A 21209-nucleotide genomic window follows, 5' to 3' on the forward strand; every position below is an offset into this window, starting at 1 on the left:
GCATGCCGTTTCTATAGCATTTTCACTTAGCAGCCTTCCCATAATGACCTCCACTTGGCAACCTTCATTCAACCCAACTCGGAGCTTTGATTCTGTGTACAGCCTGTTTCCACAGGATAGTATGGGGGCTCAGATGTACCTTATAGACAAGGAATGAATCTCTGGGCTCGCCGTTCCAGGATTCCCTAGCTCAGATCATACATTCATGTGTGTCTGCCATACAGGGTCCTTCTCAGGGTATGGTTAAGTTATTGCTATCAGGTGCCTTTAACGTACAAGGCCTCACTACAAACTAACATTTGAATGAAGAGCTGGAGGAAGTGAGGGTGCAGTTCAAAGAAACAGCCCTAACCCCAGGAGACCAATGGGACTGGAGCAGAGTATATGTGGGATGCAGGTCGGAGGAAGTGGCAGTGGCAGCGGACAGGGAAGGGACATGTTGCTAAGGACTTTGGCTTTTACTGGGCATAGGATAGGAAGCCTTCAAAGGAGTGTGAACAGAGTGATGGGAGGGTGTTCCCACAGTCCTGGGAGACATGGTAATGATGTAGACCAACAAGGCAGCAGTAGATGTGGTGCAAAGGGTCAGATTCTGGAGGTTGTGTTTAAAGATAAACCCTGATCATTAAAAAATCTGGAGACAACAGATGCTGGAGAGGATGTGGAGAAACAGGAACACTTTTACACTGTTGGTGGGAGTGTAAATTAGTTCAACCATTGTGGAAGACAGTGTGGCACTTCCTCAAGAGCCTAGAAATAGAAATTCCATTTGACCCAGCAATCCCATTACTGGGTATATATCCAAAGGATTATAAATCGTTCTATTATAAGGACACACACACACATGAGTGTTCATTGCAGCACTGTTTACAATAGCAAAGACCTGGAACCAATCCAAACACCCATCGATGATAGACTGGAGAGGGAAAATGTGGCACATATACACCATGGAACACTATGCAGCCATAAAAAACAATGAGTTCATGTCCTTTATAGGGACATGGATGAACCTGGAAACCATCATTCTCAGCAAACTGACACAAGAACAGGAAATCAAACACCACATGTTCTCACTCATAGGCAGGTGTTGAACAATGAGAACTCATGGACACAGGGAGGGGAGCATCACACACTGGGGTCTGTTGCGGGGAAATAGGGGAGGGACAGCCAGGGGGTGAGGAGTTGGGGAGGGATAACATGGGGAGAAATGCCAGATATAGGTGATAGGGAGGAAGGCAGCAAACCACATTGCCATGTATGTACCTATGCAACAATCTTGCATGTTCTTCACATATACCCCAAAACCTAAAATGCAATAAAATATATATTTAAAAAAAATAAACTCTGCTGAAGAATGGCATTAGCAGAGTTTAGAGCTGTGTTACTGTGAAGCCTGAGTGGCCATCAGTTGAGATGAGGATGATGGTGGGAGAGGCAGATTGTACGGGAGAGCACAATTAGTTCAGATTTGCACCAGTTAAGTTTGAGATGCCTGTTGACTTTCAAATGCAGATGTCTGGTTAACTGGAGTTCAAGGGAGAGGTCCTGGCTAAGGATGTAAATACCGGGATTATTATCATAGAGGCGGTATCTGAAGTCAAGAGTTGATCAGATCTGTAAGGTAGTGGTTGCAGCTATAAAAAAGAAGAGCTCCAATGACTGAGCATTGTGGTCAACTATCATGCAGACAGTAGTAATAACTATTATGCTCTTCTGAGAAAATGTGGTACCTTTATCCTGTTCACTGTGGCCACCTCCAAAAACATTGTGTTTGTTTACTAAATGCTGTCTTCATGCCCTGAAATATTGAAGATTTTTTCCTATCAGAGATTGATTCAGGCACAGAGATAACTTGGGCACCACTGGAGTTGGGCATAGGCAGCTCTATGCGGGATGCTTGACAATAGAATTTCAATAGACGTAGTGATCTCGGCCTCTGGTTTTGCTACATAAAAACACATTGATTCAAAAAGGACACAAGGAATGTAGGACACAGACATTAGAACATCACTAGAATGGATGTGTACATTATATACAGGATGCTTTCAATATTAAGGTAAAAAAATAACTGAAGATTGGACTCAAGAGAGAGGCCAGTTTTTCTAGGTTAAAGATGCCTTCCAGAAAAATGTTTGCTCAGCCATGCTTTTAGCAATCACTTATGTGTAGAAAGCTTTTCCATATGTCTCCTGTATTTATTCAGTCAACAGGAATTAGTTTAGTAACGTAACCCAAAGACTTATCATTTGTGTTGCCTTATGATTGATGGTGTTAATAAGTAACTAAGTCCTATGATCCTATTAAGAATTTTACAACAAAGAGGGGCTTGAGTGACCTAAATAAAAATCAGTGCCAAAAAACTCCTATATGGAACTTTTGGAGAGTGTCCCAAAGAAATAATTTTCTTTTTGTTTTCCTTTCTTTCTTTTTCTTTTTCCTTCTTGAGACAGGGTCTCATTCTGTCACCCAGACAGAGTACAGTGGCATGATCATAGCTCACTGCAACCTCAACTTCCCAGGCTCAGTTGATCCTTCTGCTTCAGCCTCCTGAGCAGCTGGTACTGCAAGAATGGGTCACTGCACCCAACTAATTTCTGTATTTTTTCTAGAGACAGAGTTTTGTCATGTTGCCCAGGCTGGTCTCGAACTCCTGGGCTCAAGGGATGTACTCTCGTTGGCCTTCCAAAGATCAAAAGAATTTTCATAGTACATACTGTGTTTATCACCTACTGACAGATTTCTCAGATCATGTCTGGGAGCTCGCTGGCTACATGGGGATCATAGATTTTTGCCTATATATGCTTAATTGAAGTATCAAACACTCCACACACCTTGAAGCATATCTCTCAATTAAAGATTTTTAAAGGCTCAACATTCAAAAGTATTGTAATAATTTTCAAAGTATGCCACAACCTAAGAGGTGTCCATCTATGGGGTGATACTTGGGTAAGGGGGATGAAGTCCAGTTCTGAATTGTGGGTAACAAACACAAGGTAAGTGCAAGCAGGCAGCTTGTACTTACCGTGATAGATGAAAACTTTGGAAGTGAATGATACTGAAGCATTAGGGCTTTTTTTTAAATTGCATTTTAGGTTTTGGGGTACATGTGAAGAACATGCAAGATAGTTGCATAGGTATACACGTGGCAGTGTGATTTGCTGCCTTCCTCCCCTTCACCTCTATCTGGCATTTCTCCCCATGCTAACTCCTCCCAACTCCCCACCCCCCACTGTCCCTCCCCTATTCCCCTCAACCGACCCCAGTGTGTGATGCTCCCCTCCCTGTGTCCATGTGTTCTCATTGTTCAACACCCACCTATGAGTGAGAACATGCGGTATTTCATTTTCTGTTCTTATGTCAGTTTGCTGAGAATGATGTTCTCCAGGTTCATTTATGTCCCTACAAAGGACATGAACTCATGGTTTTTGATTCCTGCATAATATTCTATGGTGTATATGTGCCACATTTTCCCAGTCCAGTCTATCATTGATAAGTATTTGGGTTGATTCCAGGTCTTTGCTATTGTAAACAGTGCTGCAATGAACATTCGTGTGCATGTGTCCTTATACTAGAACGATTTAGAGTCCTTTGGATATATACCCAGTAATGGGATTGCTGGGTCAAATGGAATTTCTATTTCTAGGTCCTTGAGGAATCGCCATACTGTCTTCCACAATGGTTGAACTAATTTACACTCCCACTAGCAGCATAAAAGTGTTCCTATTTCTCCACATCCTCTCCAGCATCTGTTGTCTCCAGATTTTTTAATGATTGCCATTCTAACTGGAGTGAGATGGTATCTCAATGTAGTTTTGATTTGCATTTCTCTAATGACCAGTGATGATGAGCATTTTTTCATATGTTTGTTGGCCTCATGTATGTCTTCTTTTGTAAAGTGTCTGTTCATATCATTTGCCCACTTTTGAATGGGCTTGTTTTTTTCTTGTAAATCTGTTTTAGTTCTTTGTGTATTCTGGGTATCAGTCCTTTGTCAGATGGGTAAACTGCAAAAATTTTTTCCTATTCTGTTGGTTGCCGATTCACTCTAATGACTGTTTCTTTTACTGTGCAGAAGCTGTGGAGTTTGATTAGGTCCCATTTGTCTATTTTGGCTTTTGTTGCCAATGCTTTTGGTGTTTTGGTCATGAAGTCCTAGCCTACTCCTATGTCCTGAATGGTTCTGCCTAGATTTTCTTCTAGGGTTTTTATAGTGTTAGGTCTTATGTTTAAGTCTTTAATCCATCTGGAGTTAATTTTAGTGTAAGATGTCAGGAAGGGGTCCAGTTTCTGCTGTCTGCACGTAGCTAGCCAGTTTTCCCAACACCATTTATTAAACAGGGACTCCTTTCCCCATTGCTTGTTTTTGTCAGGTTTATCAAAGATAGTATGGTTGTAGATATGTTGTGTTACCTCCGATGCCTCTGTTCTGTTCCATTGGTCTATATCTCTGTTTTGGTACCAGTACCATTTTTTGTTTTGATTACTGTAGCCTTACAGTATAGTTTGAAGTCTGATAGTGTGATGCCTCCCACTGTGTTCTTTTTACTTAGAATTGACTTGGCTATGTGGGCTCTCTTTTTGTTCCATATGAAGTTCAAGGTGTGGTTTTTTCCAGTTCTGTGAAGAAGGTCATTGGTAGCTTGATGGGGATAGCATTGAATCTGTAAATTACTTTGGGCAGTATAGCCATTTTCACGATATTAATTCTTCCTAACCATGAACATGGAATGTTTCTCCATCTGTTTATACTCCAGTGGCAAGGTGGGCTCTACAAAACTGCAGGGCCTTCATGTAAGACAAAGATAGCACTTACGTGTTTGCAGTAACTCATGGACACTTTGGACTTAGATTCTAAGGGCCTTATCCCTCCTCCATCCAGTGTTTCTGGACTTCTTCCTGGATTAAGGACCTTTGGAAGAAGCCTTCATTCTTGTCTGTATTCCCTATTCAGTGCACTGATTGGGGTGCTTGGCACAATCACAGCTAACAAACAGAGGAAATATTAGATAATATTTTTATTTCGGCTCTAGGATCCAATATCAATATGGTAGAAAAGATGGAGTTGTTCTTGTTTGACCATCGTGTCTTCAACTATGTGATTTCTTCCAGCATTTACCAGTTTGAATCATCATCTCTCAGGTGCTGCATTCTGATCAAGCTGAACATGTCATGTAATATACATATATTTTTCAATGTGTCTGAGCATACTACAACTTTATATTACATAATCCTTTTCTCCCAAAGATCATTTAATTTGTCTTCCTTTCTCTTACTTCCCTTTCTCCTTTCCTTCTATCTATCCTTCCTTTATCTACAGACAAAATTGCCACAAAAATGTCACTGTTAGCTATTTGGAGAAGCTGTAAAAATCATTTGCTATGAGCAGTTCCAGTGTGTGTCTGGTTAGCAACCAGGCCTTTCTCTGACAACTGGTAGAATGGTTCAGTTGTGGATGTCTTAACTTTCACAAACCATAGGTATTTTATTTTCACTAGTAAAATAGTGAAAATTTCACTAGTAAAATAATTATCACAACTGTGTGATAATTATTTCAAATAATGTTGTGGTTGATTTTCAAAACACTTCTCAGGAAAATGTTACTTGGATTCACTTAGAAATTTATAAACATCTTTTCACTAAATTTAGTATATCACACCAAGTTTTATGTCAGCTTGTTTTTCCTATCTTTAAAAGTTAGTATCAATTTACTATGCTTTCTAATGTAAATTTTAGTATACTTTCTGATTTCTAACAAACCACAGTTTATTTTTGTTTATTTGGTATTCTGGTGAAAAAATTATTGATAGTTTTAAAATTAATGTACCTTATAAAGCAGCATAAATTACGACTTTTTTTCTGTTCTGAGTTCTTGGAGCTCTTTGTGGTATTTCTTCCGGGATTTTAGATTTGTAAATTTTGTTTGACTTCTTGATGTGTGGACATTGAATTCATTTCTCTTAGGAGATGTTTCCAGATGAATATTGCTTTTATAAAAAGACATGTATATTTTTATTAATACCTGTTGGTACTTCTCTGGAAGGTTATGTATTTGTTTTCTTTCTTCCATCCACAACAAAAGTGTTGAGACCAGCCTTACCCTTTTATGGTGTGCATTCATCAAAAAAATTTTTGTTGTTGTGTACAACTTTGAGTACTGATGGTTCTCTCTGTTATTTAGAATTTAAACACATACTTTGTATGTTTACAAGAATAGAAAAGTGGGAAAAATCAAAAGGATATGCATTACTTTAATGTAACTGAACAAAAAGATGCCATTGTTTATATACCTATTGATGCAAGGTACTCTGTTACTATTCATTGTTGTTTAAACATACATTGTATATTAATAATTGTATGCTTAATTAATAGATTTATAAAATCTCTACTTCTTAGAACATATATTTCTTTATGTTTTTATTTGAATTTCTGTTTACTATTTTTTTGCCCTATAATTTACAGTAACATAACGGGTACATGAGATTTATTCTTCATAGTGTTTTTTTTTTTTTTCCCTCAACTCTACTGAGTTTTATCTCATCCACCTGGGGGCTTACTACCATGGCCACACCTGGATCTCACTGTCATTGGGAAGAGCTTGACCTTTAAAACCCACTTCTGGTACCACAGACTCCCCTCATATAGTCCCACCATACCTGTAACCTACCTAAGCACCCTTGTTTTCTCTCTCTCTTTACTCCATGCTTTTCTTTACTGATTCTAAGCCCTGTGATCTATCTCTAATTATTCATTTCCTGATACTCTCAGTGCCCCAGTGTCTTGTTGAGCTTCCTTGCAAACTGTCAGACCCATGAATTCCCATTGGCATGCCCTGTAAGTATGGCACTGGGTGCTGTTGGAAAAACAATCCTGTAACAGATGGAAATAAACTATTATGGCATCTTTCTTTATGGGGCCCTCAGAATTTCCTGGCCATCCTTCTTCTAGTCCCAGGTCAGGTCCCCTCCCATTCCACTCAGCTGTCTTCACCACTGTATTAATTCTGTAATTGGTAAATATGCATGAACACTACATTCCAGATGTGCGCTAAGCTCTAGGGATATGATGTTGAACTGAAACAAGACTCTACCCATGTAGTCTGCAAAAGAGTCAGATACTTATGAAATAGCAACACTAATGATGATTTCATTACACTTGAATCGAGCAGTGAAAAACAAAAGGTTGCCTGAGAATAGATTGAGTTAGAGTAGGGCAGACTGTAACTTGGCTATGTGTAGAGTTTTTTTATTGTCATTGCCTTACTTTTCTTATAGTTTACTATATGTGGATTCCTTGGTTAATATTGTTGTTTCTTTCATTTCTTTTCAGGCTTTACTTAAATGATATTATGCTTTTTCAGTAGTTTACAGCTTGCTGTTATTCTTCAACATTATGCCAGTGCAGTTTATCCATGTTGATACATGTTACTTTAGGCAGTTTATTTTCACTGCTGTATATTTTTTCTTTTAATATTTCTATTTATTTATCTATGGTTGAGTCTGTACATATTTGAACTATTTTCTATTTTTTGTCATTCTTTATAGAATTCTGATATGAGCAGGAAAGGCATGATAAAGATTGGTTAATTTTTAATATACAGGTAAAATTTACCTTTGGCCATTCACTGTAGCCTTCTTTATCTAACACAATCACATATTACTAATTAGTCCACTTTGAATATTCTACCATATTCAAAACAATAAGATAATGCCTTTGTAGGTTTTCACGTGATCTTTTTTTTTTTTTTTTTTGAGACAGAGTTCTGCTCTTGTTGCCTAGGCTGGAGTGCAATGGTGTCATCTCGGCTCATGCAACCTCTGCTTCCCAGGTTTGAGCCATTCTCCTGTCTCAGCCTCCCAAGTAGCTGAATTACAGGTATGAACCACCATGCCCAGCTAATTTTTTGTATTTTTAGTAGAGACATGGTTTTTCCATGTTGGTCAGGCTGGTCTCAAACTCCCAACCTCAGGTGATCCGCCCGCCTTGGCCTCCCAAAGTGCTGGGATTACAGGTGTGAGCCACTGCGCCCAGCCTTTCCTGATCAACTTTCTATAGAAGTGGGTTGAAAATAATTAAATGGCCCAAAGTCGGAAAGATAGAACTCAGATTTCCAGTCTGAATAATTTAAAAGCAAATGCTTTTAAAATGATTTTTCTGCAGTTCATAAGAATAACTGAAATCAGCAATGCTACTAGAAGTCAACAAAGTCATGGTGAATTAATGCTATCATATATAATATCTTTCATCTTTCATATATATATGTGATGCTTGTGTTAGACAAAGAAGAATTAATGCTATCATATATAACATCGGATAACCCTTCAATACCTGCTGTTTCATAGCAGATTGGATTTCATGAGCATTTGTCCTTCACAGAGAGGCCAATGTTGCACTTTCTCAGTAAAGAATGCTGAAGGGCCATTGCAGGAGGAAGGACCTCTCTTACTATTTTCAGCTGCTGCCCCACTCATCAGTAGTGTAGGTATAAGGACATCCAGTTTGCTCTGCCCCAGCCATAGGCAAGGGGATGTGCAGTCCCTCAGTGACCTCGCAGCCGCAGCCTGTCCCAGTGACCACTTCCCTGCAGCCCTCCCAACACGGACATCACATGCTCCAGGTCTCTTGCCCACAGTCATCCCTGAACCCCTTCTGTGCACCTGCTCATCAGTGGTGGCTCACTTGCCCTGGGAAGGCTGCTTCCTTCCTATCCAGCAGCTGTGGCTCTTCCTGCAGGCTGCAAAAACACCTTTTCCAGTGGGGCATTTTATTAGTCTGTTCTCATACTGCTGTGAAGAAATACCTGAGACTGGGTAATTTACAAAGGAAAGAGATTTAATTGACTCACAGTTCAGCATTGCTGGGGAGGTCTCAGGAAACTTACAATCATGTTGGAGGGCAAAGGAGAAGCAGGCACCTTCTTTACAGGGTGGCAAGACAGAGTAAGTGCAAGTAGGGGAATGCCAGATGTTTATAAAACCATGAGATCTGGTGAGACTCACTATCAAGAGGAGAACATGTGGGAAACCACCCCCATAATCCAGTTGCCTCCAAACTTGTCCTGTCCTTGACATGTGGGGATTATGGGGATTACAATTCAAAATGAGATTTTGGGTAGGGACACAGCCAAACAGTATCAGATCTGAAGCCCATCCTTGGGGAGGAGGTCCTTTTCCAAGTTTTTTTTTTTTTGGTGGGGGTACTCTTCCTGAGCTCCAGAGTACCTTTTATAATTCTCTTTACATTTTATTTAGGTTCTAGAATTATCTAGCTCTTTAATGTTACTTTTAGTAGTTAAATTATCTTCTGTTGAAGAAAATTGTCACCATGAATAAAAATTTAGTGGGACAAAATATTTTACAATCTTAGAAAATTTAATGCACTTCAGAACATTATCAAAGATGTAGCATCTTTTTTCCCCCAGTAATTGCTTATCACTATTATTGTGCTTTAATCTAAATGTCATATACTTAGCAAATGGAGATAGTGCTGAGTTAGAGGTTAGGCACTTTAAAGTATATTCACCTTTGTAGCAGGGTGTACAATGGTTTCATAGTGTGTATTTCTACATTAATAGTTTACTAAGTGCTGTGTACCCAACAATAAATAATTATTTGTTTAAAAATCAATGGTGTATTTAATTCAGTATTCAAAAGTTCATGCTAATATTAATAGTGTAAAAATCTTTAAGCCTGTAAAATGTTTGAGTAGCTCAGCTGGGTTCAGTGGCTCACAGCTGTAATCCCAGCACTTTGGGAGGCCAAGGTGGGTGGATCACCTGAGGTCAGAAGCTCGAGACCAGCCTGGCCAAAATGGCAAAACCCCATCTCTACCAAAACTAAAAAAATTAGCTGGGGGTGGCCGTGCATATCTGTAATCCCAGCTACTTGGGTGGCTGAGGCAGGAGAATCGCTTGAACCTGGGAGACGGAGGTTGCAGTGAGCTGAGATTGTGCCACTGCACTCCAGCCTGGGTGACAGAGTGAGACTCTGTCTCAAAAAAAAAAAAAAAATTGAGTAGCTTGTAGTGTCATTGTAGGCTCCACCCAGGTAGCTGTGGAAGTGAAGTTAGAACACCCTGGGGGGAATTTTCTATCATTTTTTGCAAATTAGAATGGAGTCTCTGGGAAGATCCCCACTGTGTATTTATCTGGCAGTTGAGGGAACATAGCATGATTGTACCCATTACTTTGTGAAGAATATCCAAATGCCTTCTTTAGATTGTTGTTCTCCTTGGTACTTATATATTAAAAGCAATTATGTGATATTGTAATGAATTACGTTGACAAGCTTTCGTTCTCAAAGCTGCTTATCTATGTACATTATTTCTGACTAAAAAACTTATTTTTTTCTGCCCATCTGAATGAATTGCTTGCCGGTGGTGACTTATGGCCTCTTTCATTGATTTTCAGTAATGAGATGGAGCAGTATGAGGTAAATATCTGTGGACAAAAGCAGGGATTCTAAATCACATTCTGCAAACCACACATTTGATGGTGCAGTTAGCCCATCTCCTCAAAAATGTTTGTGGTGAACTTTCCTTGAAAAAGCTTGGGCTTAAAGCATGTCACTTAGATGACAGATTTAGAGAGAATTTCAGTCATTAGAGTGAGAAGTCCACTTTGGCTTGGTCAGGCTAACCTTCTCCAAGGATCGGAGAGGATAATTCACCAGGCGGTGCATCTAATGGGCATCATCTTAGTGGATGAGGCAGATAGAGAGAGCCTGTGGTTCTTTTAAATGCATTGATTTCTCTACGGAGTAGCGTTCAAACATGTAACTGACTCCAGGTAAGTGATAATGGACCCCCCTGGTTATAGAATTGCTACCGGGTGTTCAGATGGCTCAGGAAGCAAAGCAGTGAAAACAAAGGCAAAGGAAATCCTTGCAGGATTCACTCATCTGGTTTTGTACTAAGTCACTGTCTTATGGGGATGAGGTACCCTTGGCATCCACTCTTGATCTTGATAACAGGGAGAAAGAGTTATGCGCTGTTAAAAAGAAAGATATCTGTGGAAAGGCGGGGATCCCTTGAAGATGGTGTTTCATAGAACTGCCATTTTTTGGCTCTTGTATCCTTTCCACATGTTATTTAACTTCTCAAATTCAGTCTTTGCTGAACATAGATACTGCCTAGGTTGACTTCCAGCAAGAACAACATTGAAGGTTTTATGAACTGACAACAAAATAACTTTTTATGCTATAAAGTACCTCATGATATGTGACCTTAGGTGAAATACAGGAAGGTCTCAAGCTTACACCATTTCTCCAAATGTGCTACTTACGTTTCTGCATATGAGAAACAGCACTCTTTCTGTCCCTCTCACACATATATAACTGTACATATTATATATGTATGTATCATATATGTGCATATCATATATATCTAATAAATAGATATAGTCCCTACTTGTTTTCCCCTACTCGGGACTATAGTACCTATTTATTCGTTACTATGTACCTATATATTTGGTACTATATAGGTACTATAGTCCCGAGTAGGGGAGAACAAGTAGGGAGGTCTACAGAGTGATATCTACCTATCTACATATATGTGACTTTTATATAGAGATTTTCTGTGTAGATAGACTGTTCCTCTCCAGATTACATATAAATTTATTAAGTGTCACATAATACTTTATGTTTCTATTAGAAAAGAGATCAGGTAGATTTTTCATTTCTTCCTTATCATTTCCCCTTTAATTAATGCTTTTATCCTCATATGGGGACTCTTCCAGGCCCTTCTTTATGACACCAATAAATCTCACTGCCTCTTTCCCATCTGGTCTCTCCACAGTTTTCCTTCATTCCGTGATCCATGTCACTCCAGTTTCCATTGCTGCCCTTCTCAGCATTCCACCTTCTTGCTTCTTTTGTCTGCTGTGCCTAAAATTAACTTGAAAATATGAACCATCTTCAAGACGAATCTATGGTGTTCTTCACATTAGTGTTATAAAAGTATAACATAATCAAACAGTGGAAGACCTTGGCTACCAGTCACTGGGGATCTTACAGCCAAAGGTCAAGACAAATGTTCTTTGACCTTTAAAAATTCATACAAATAACGATTCCATTTCTTACTTAAAGTGTTGCTTTTCTTATTTTGATGTGTTCTTGTGTTTTGCCTGAGTTTAGTCATTTAGGTAGAAATGTACAAATTAGCAACTAATTAAGGACATAGCTTGATATTCTTTTTTGGTGCTGACCTTTCTTGTTTTTATTTTTATTTTTTGAGACAGAGTCTTGCTCTGTCGCCAAGGCTGGAGTGCAGTGGTATAATGTTGGCTCACTACAGCCTTTGCCTCTCATGTTAAAGTGATTCTCATGCCTCAGCCTCCCAAGTAGTTGGGATTACAGATGCACACCACCACATCCAGCTAATTTTTGTGTTTTTAGTAGAGATGGGGTTCCACCATGTTGGCCAGGCTGGTCTGGAACTCCTGACCTCAAGTGGTCCACCTGCCTTGGCCTCCCAAAGTGCTGGGATTACAGGTGTGAGCCACCGCACTCGGCCATAATTATATTTAGTTGAGGATATTGAAGATGATGTTATAAGATGAAATAAAAGCAATTCTGGATAAACTATATCATATGTGTTTAGGAATAAATGGCAGAAGTCTAATGAATTTTTCCTGTAGTACAAACAGGATTGTAAGAGTTTAGTGCATTCCAGAGAAGAAAAAGAATAGCATATTAAATTAGTTTAATCAAAACCAATTGTGCATTTCAAAAAAGATAAAGATATGAATGGAACTTGGGTACACTTCAATACTTGCAAAAATGAAGTTAAAATCTAAAATGACTCAGTAACTCAGCTATGATTTCCTGACAGGGAGAGTTGAGGAGGTGGAGAAAAAAGATGGAGATGGAATTAAACAGTAGAGAAGATTTTAGAGAAACAAGTACTGAGTGACTCCAAAGTAATCCAGGGATTTTGCCATTGTTGTTCTGATCTATTCCTATTTATATGTCGTGGAGAGACATGATACATTTGACCACTTCGTTTCTACATACAATATAAAATAACAAGAGCAACTAGCCTGCTAAGAACCCAAAACCAGATGGTGTATATGTGCGTCATGCTGAGTTGATGGTTTGGAAGTGCCAGCTCTGCAGAATGGCTGGAGTTGAATAATACTTCAAGGTAATCCTGCTTAAGATCCATTTGTGCCTCTCCATATAACTTTCACATTTTTAATAGTTAATTTAATGAATTTTAAGTTGCAGTGGTCAGCAGGATTCATGTAGACAACAGAAAAATACATATAAAATGTCTCTAATGGCATTCGTTAATCGTCAGTTCAAATCAAAGTCATGAAGTGACAGAAACCTCAAGTGATTTAATAGTATTGGCAAACTGCTTCTTAAATAAGCAAATAACCAAAAATGAGTTTATACTTTTTTCCTGGGAAGGATAGATTATTTCATAATTTTTATAGATTGTCTTTTGAGGATTAACCAATGTGAGTTAAAGAAACAGTAACAAAACCCAAACATTTCCTCTTTGTCTCCATATGTTTAGAAAATAGGAAAAAATTATTTTGTAGTACCTCCTTTCTCTGACCTCCACGTACACTCCTTGGGGAAGTCTTTTTAGCAGTTCAGGTGAGGTGGGAGCCATACTGTGGTCCGAAGTTGGGGAGAACAACTAAGGAGGTCTACAGAGTGTGACCGGATAGCCACCAGGTAATAGTAAGGGGACTGCTATGTTAGATGACACCACTGGGTGAGAAGATGAATCAACTGTAGAAAAGTATAAGACTTCATTTGTACGTACTGTTAATGATATACATTGGAGAAAGTGTTGCTTAGACTATTACATTTAGATTTGCAGAAATTATTTTGTTTTTCCCTCTCCCAAAATTTGAGATTCTGTTTTCCCTGCTTCTTTTGATGTTAAGGTTCCCTCCTATTCCTATTCCTTTTCTTTTTAAATCTTTATAAAAGTAACTATTTCCCAAGAATTAGTAAATTACTTATTTATACAAAAAATATTGAGTAATTTAGCTAGATCAGTTTCTTCTTTCTCTGTTTTGAAGGTCTGCTATTAGGTACGTCTGTATTTAATATCATCAAGTCTTCTTGATTAATTGACTTTTTATCATTATGAAATGTTCCTCATTATTTTTGGTAATATTCCCTATGTAGATACATACTTAAAATTTAAAGTTATCTTTTTGTTGAGACCCTGTTTATCCCGAAGTTTGTGAATTAGGAAAATCTAAGGTCTCACAAAGAAAAATATGTCTTACAGCGTTGCTGACTATGAAGGCTCAAAAGGGGAAAAAGTGTTCTCTATCGTATGCTTAGCTTGGTCCGCAAGCCTACTTAGAAAAAAAAAAAAAAGGAACATTTGGGGCCAGGTGTAGTGGCTCATGCCTGAAAGCCCAGCACTTTGGGAGGCAGGTGGATCATGACGTCAGGAGTTTGAGGCCAGCCAGTCTGGCCAATATGGAGAAACCCCGTCTCTGTTAAAAATACAAAAATTAGCCAGGTATTGTGGCACATGCCTGTAATCCTAGCTACTGGTGAGGCTGAGGTGAGAGAATTGCTTGAACCAAGGAGGCAGAAGTTGCAGTGAGCAGAGATATAGAAATTAGAAAAGTAAAAATCTTTTATATTTATTTTCATATCCATATTATCCATATCTGTTTTTCAGCAACTGTCATTGCTCTGCATAGATCTCACAAAGGTCACATCATTTCTTTATTCATCTAATATATCTTTTAGTGAAAGTCTACTGATAATGAATTTTCTGTTTCTGTTTATCTGAAAAAGTCTTTCACCTTTGAGAATTTTTCTCCTTATAAGACTTAAAATATGTTGTTTCATTGGTTTTTTTTTGGCTTGGATCATTTTACGCAAGAAATGTGTGTTAATTATTTTTGTTCTGTATGTGATAATTTTTTTCCTTCCAGTGAATTTAAAATTTCCCTCTTTATCACAAATTTTTTGAAATTTTATTACGCTGAGCATTGATATGGTTTTCTTTCTGTATATTCCACTGTTGGGCTTCTTGGATCTTTGGGTTTATAGTTTTCAGAAAACTTCGAAAACTTATAGTTTTCAGAAAACTTCAGCCATTATTTCTTCAATGTTTTTTTCTACCTGACCACTCTTTTTTCCTTTGGGTCTCCAATACACATATGTTAGACTGTTTCTCACAGTTCGCTTAGATGTTAATATTTAAAGTCTTTCTTTTTTCTATGATTAATTTTGGAAATTTTCTCTTCATGTATTCTTGTTTTCTATGTATTCAGTTTTCAATCTTTGCTTTTTCAGTGTCTAATATGCTATTATTTCCATACAGTGACTTTAATTTCAGATGTATTTTTAACTTTTGAATATTAACTTTCTTTTTAAATTCTTATTTCTGTCACTATTTTTATGTCTTCCTTTAACTTTTTGAACTGATTTAGTTTAGTTGTTTCATGCCCTTGTCTACCAATGCCGATATTTCTGTTATTTCTATATTTGTTGTAATTAAATGACTTTTCTCTTGGTTAAGGATCATATCTTTCTATTGGTTGACATGTTCCGTAATTTTTTTTTTTGAGACGGAGTTTTGCTCTTGTTACCCAGGCTGGAGTGCAATGGCGCGATCTTGGCTCACTGCAACCTCTGCCTCCTGGGTTCAGGCAATCCTGCCTCAGCCTCCTGAGTAGCTGGGATTACAGGCACGTGCCACCATGCCCAGATAATTTTTTGTATTTTTAGTAGAGACGTGGTTTCATCATGTTGACCAGGATGGTCTCGATCTCTTGACCTCGTGATCCACCCGCCTTGGCCTCCCAAAGTGCTGGGATTACAGGTGTGAGCCACTGGGCCATGTTCCGTAATTTTTGTTAGATGGTGGACATTGTGCACTATGTTGTTGAATGTCTGGAATTTGTTGTCTTCCTTTAAGGAATGTAGAATTTTGCTTTTCATAGGCATTTAAACTACTTATAGATCAGCTCCTTTTTTTTTTTTTTTTGAGCATTATTTTAAAGTATTATTGAGGTGGATCTATGTTAGCCTTTATTCCAGGGCTATGTTACTGCCCTGTTTAGGCATGAGACTTTTGGGTCTCTACGGAATGCCTGTTTTAGCCAATAAGCCCTCTCCTATATGATTAGTCAGAACTGGAATACGTCTGTATCCTGAGTGAGCTTTGAGAATTGTTTATCCTACTGCTTGTAGTACTTAGAATTCTAAAATGACCCCAAAGACATTCACCCTTGTGGATTCCCCTCAAACTGAGTTTGGGGAGAATGTGAATATGATTATTCTTGTGATTACTTTATATAGAAAAAGGAAAATTATCTAAGATTGGCTTGATTTCATCTGGTAAGCCCTTTAAAAAGAGATTTATCTGACTGATTGCTGAGTAAAAAGTCCAGTATCTGAAAAGGTTGCTTCACATATTTAGTCCATATGTCTAGTTGTTTATGGTGTGAAGGCAAATCTGGTCCAGTTACTATATCATGGAGTTTTTAGGTGAACAGTCATAGTGAATTCACTTGTATTTGTGGGTATTGCTATAGCTTTAACCAGAATTTTCTTTCTTGGACTTATCCTCCATCATGTTTCCTTGCTTTCCAGAATGCATAAAATAATTCAGTGGTCTCCAGATATTTATGCTTTATCATTACCAAGGCAATATTCTATTTCCTTTGCCTATAAATGAAACTCTCACAGAAATTTTATGTATAGTTCAATAACTAGGCTTTTTGAGCTTACCAAATCCTATTTTTAGTCAATCTTTAAAACTAAGGGATATTGAGTTGGAAGGAAAGGATTTGAAAAAGACTAGCCAACTATATTTCAAAAGAATAAAAACCACTCTTTTTAAACTTTCAAGTTATTTGGAAATATTTTATGCTAATGAAATATATAGAGAGTAATACAATAAATTTCTATATGCCAAATAACCAACTTAAGAAATAAAATATTATCTGTACAGTTGATACCCTATACAGATAATATTTCCTCCAATCTTATCCTTTTCTCTCTAGAGGTACCTTAATGCAATGTTATTAATTCACATGCATTTCTCCATTACTTCATATCCCTGCAAACTTAAATTTATCTTTGCATTTTTTGAAATTTTTTTCAATTGTGTCAGAATGTATGATTCTTTCCTGGATTTCTTTTTTTTGGTTTCATATTTTGCTGTGAAAATGAAATGTTTAAATTTATTTAGATTTTCATTGTATGAATACAACACAATTACTTATCCAGTCAACTATTAAGAAACATATAATTATTTCAACTTTTCTTAAGCAACGAACCCTTAAATTAACCTTTGGTAGATATGACTAGTACACATGTGTTAGAGTTTCTGTAGGGAATGCACTTTACAATTATATCACTAAATAAATAGAGTATATGCATTTTTAAATTACTATAGATAGTTCAAAACTCAGAAGTTTTGACTTATTATATTCTGACTTCGTGGTGGTGTGAAAGTGATCACATTCAACAGAAATCATACTTTGAGTACTCATGAAGCCATCTTGTTTTTCACATTCATTATAATGTTTAATAATTACATGAGATTTTCAACATTTTATTATAAAATGGGCTTTGTGTTAGATGGTTTTGCTCAACTGCAGGCTAATGTGTGTGTTCTGAGCACATTTTAGGGAGGCTAAGCTAAGCAATGGTATTCGATAGGTTGGGTGTATTAAAAGCATTTCCAACTTAAGATATTTTCAGTCTACTATGAATTTATAGGGACATTATCGCATCATAAGTTGAGGAGCATCTGTAAATATTGTCAGTTGTTTTTCAAAGTGATTTTCCAGATCTGCATTCCTACCATAAGATTCTGGTTGCCCTACATCTTTATAACACTTAGTATTATCACAATTAAATTGTAAATAATTATAATGGTGAGAATTGCTACCTCATTGTGGTCTTAATTTGTATTTCCCTGGTTATTAGTCACCTTTTTATGTTTACTAAGCAGATTGGCATGAAGATTATTATTCCCCAGTAGGGTCACTCCAGTGTAATCAAACTCCATTAGGACCAACATAGAGATTCAAACATCTAAAGTCCTAAGATGTGGAAAATACAAAGATATGAATAGAAAGATATGAAAAATAGAAAATAGAAATTTTTTCTAAGTATGAAATTATTCTCTGAGTCATTGAAGTTATTTCTGGTTATCAAAACATCAGTCTTGTGACTTCTATTGTGTCGTTCTCAAGCGTGGCAGGCTTAGCTTCTCTTACTCTGGCTTTCTGGCTATAGAAAGAATGACAGTAAACCTTAAGTCACTGAAACAAAAGAGAGTCCACATTATGAGGAAACATAGAACATTGCTCTGGCTAAGACTGACTAATAATAGTAAGATTTGGTGAAGTCCAGAAAGCCTCACTTAATAATTTGAGTGTTCTAGTGCTGTGCTGAGTGATGGAACCAAATACTTTTTTGGATCCGTCTTCCCTTGTAAGGACCCCTATCCACAGAGCTTTCGCAGATTCTTTCTACTGCCAATGAGGAAATATACCAAAAAAGGTACTTGCTATCTTTTCTTTCTTTCTTTAAAAAAAAAAAAAAAATATATATATATATATATAATTGTACTTTAGGTTCTGGGGTACATGTGAAGAACATGCAGGATTGTTGCATAGGTACATACATGGCAATGTGGTTTGCTGCCTCCATCCCCATCACCTATATCTGGCATTTCTCTCTATGTTATCCCTCCCCAACTCTCTACCCACCACTGTCCCTCCCCTAATCACCTCCAACAAACTCCAGTGTGTGGTGCTCCCCTCCCTGTGTCCATGTGTTCCCATTGTTCAACACTCACCTATGAGTGAGAACAGGTGGTGTTTGATTTTTCGTTCTTGTGTCAGTTTGCTGAGAATGATGGTTTCCAGGTTCATCCATGTCCCTACAAAGGACATGAACTCATTGTTTTCTATGGCTGCATAGTATTCCATGGTGTATATGTGCCACATTTTTTCTAGGGTTATTATGGTGTTAGGTCTTATGTTTAAGTCTTTAATCCATCTGGAGTCAATTTTAGTGTAAGATGTCAGGAAGGGGTCCAGTTTCTGCTTTCTGCACATGGCTAGCCAGTTTTCCCAATACCATTTATTAAACAGCGAATCCTTTCCCTATTGTTTGTTTTTGTCAGGTTTGTCAAAGATCAGATGGTTGTAGATGTGTGGCGTTGCCACCAATGCCTCTGTTCTGTTCCATTGGTCTATATCTCTGTTTTGGTATGAGTACCATGCTGTTTTGATTACTGTAGCCTTGTAGTATAGTTTGAAACTTGCTTTCTTTTCTAAGGAGGCAGTGAGTAAAATTGTATCTTTTACAAAGATATCATCTGTAAATTATTTTCAATAGAAAAAAAAAAGCCAGAAAAGCTTTCCCGAATCTGTCCTTGCTGCTAATTGAGTATGACTTTGTGCCCAGGGGATATGTTTTCTGCCCTTATCATAATTGGAATTATCATCTGCCTAGCTGCATTACAATATGCTACCTGCAGTGTTCTCCCTCTGCAGCAGTATAAGTAAAACATAGCTGATCTAAATGCTTCCATTTGTAATTGATTTGGAGAATGTACAACCTGTAATTTTCTGGGGGGGGGATTGGGGGAAATGGTATGGGTATCTCTGTTTATATTACTTTGGAAATATTTTATTTTATTAATACTAAAAACCTGAGTAGGAGGTCATTTGGTTCAAGTTTGACAACAGAAACTTGTTTCATTCCAGTCTTAATTATTACATTCAGTTGATTTATTTTTTATTACTTAAGGACCCACTTCCTACCATTTCCCTTGGTAGAAAAAAATATCCAAATGTAAGAAATGAAAGCATAGAAAAGTTTCTTTTCACATTTAGCCTGAATTGTCTTATTATTCAGACCATCCCCACCTCTTTGTTTTCACTTCTTAGATATTTGTTTAAACTCAGTAGTTATATTGACCAGTAGAAACCATAGATATGATTTAGACATGACCTACTAGGAACCATGACAAACTATAGACATAATGCTTTAAAATGATGGTCCTGCCAGTTTGATCATTGATATTGCTTTCTGCTGGTCCTATTTAGACGTGTGTGTGTGCATGCATATTTTGCACTTGTCCCGATGTGAGTGAAAATGGAAGTCGTGTTTTAAAGATGAACTTTCTCACCTATAATAGCAAGTTGTAAATGACTGTTTTCCATTTCTAGGACCAACTCTTTAAAGTATGCTTCTGATCCTTTCCTCTCAGATGTCATGTTGCACACCAGCAGCCCATTCGCTGTTCCACAGCTTGGGTCTCTAGATCTTAATGACTAATACTGGCTGTTGTACTTCTACAGGTTATCCAGGCTGTCTTTTTTGGCATCTGTGTGCTGACTGATCTTTCCAGTCTTCTGACTCGAGGAAGTGGGAACCAAGAGCAAGAGAGGCAGCTCAAGAAGCTCATCTCTCTCCGGGACTGGATGTTAGCTGTGTTGGCCTTTCCTGTTGGGGTTGTGAGTATGATGGAGGATCCATTTAGCCACAAAAGAAACTTGGCTCTTATTTCAGACTTCTAAGAGACAAAAAAAAAGAGTTCATTATAAGAGATTTCTGTATTAGTTTGCTAGAGCTGTCAGTACCACAGATGTGGTTGCTTAAACAACATATTTATTTTCTCATAGTTCCGGAGGCCAAAGTCTGATATGCAGGTGTCCACAGGGTTAGTTTCTTCTGAGTCCTCTCTCCTGTGGCTTGCAGATGGCGCCTTCTGACTGTCTTCACACACTCTTCTCTCTGTGCCTGTCTTTGCCTATCTTTGATATACCTTACAAAAATCTTCCTATTTTTGTAAGATGTATTAATCATGTTAGAATATGGCCCCCTAATGGCCTCATTTAACCGTATATAATTACCTCTTTTCAAAACCTAGTCTTCAAATAGAGCCACATTCTAAGGTTCTGGGGGTTAGGACTTCCAGATATGAATTTTGCAGAGGATGCTATTCAGTCTATAACAGTTTTTTAAGCAGCCCAAACTTGAAAGATAGGGTCCTTGGGTCAACCAGTCTAGTATTTTTTGAACTTGGGGAGGAAATCAGTATTAGCTCATATTTCTTCACTTACCCAACTGAGCCATTAGCTAATATTGTTGAAGTAAATGCCTCTTAATGTTTGGGTCTGTTTTGACTTCATCGATTTTCATTGTTTTCAGTTAGATTCTCTCCATAACTCAACTTCCTTCACAAGTCTGTTAGTT

The 21209-nt window shown here is 37.7% G+C and overlaps 1 protein-coding gene across 3 annotated transcripts in view; it reads left to right on the top strand.

Annotated features, from left to right (window-relative positions):
* The window catches only part of AIG1 (androgen induced 1), a 255426-nt gene that overhangs the window by 41360 nt on the left and 192857 nt on the right, over positions 1-21209 (top strand). For all 3 annotated transcript variants that reach the window (XR_013534582.1, XM_008995175.5, XM_035296888.3), the window contains exon 2: positions 20312-20467. Coding sequence is in view for 2 of the 3 variants with exons in the window: in XM_008995175.5 (XP_008993423.2) it covers positions 20312-20467 (156 nt within the window). In the remaining variant the exon portion in view is untranslated. The remainder of the gene's footprint in view (positions 1-20311; positions 20468-21209) is intronic.

The sequence above is a fragment of the Callithrix jacchus genome, chromosome 4 (assembly GCF_049354715.1).
Source record: "Callithrix jacchus isolate 240 chromosome 4, calJac240_pri, whole genome shotgun sequence".
Taxonomy (NCBI): Eukaryota; Metazoa; Chordata; class Mammalia; order Primates; family Cebidae; genus Callithrix; species Callithrix jacchus.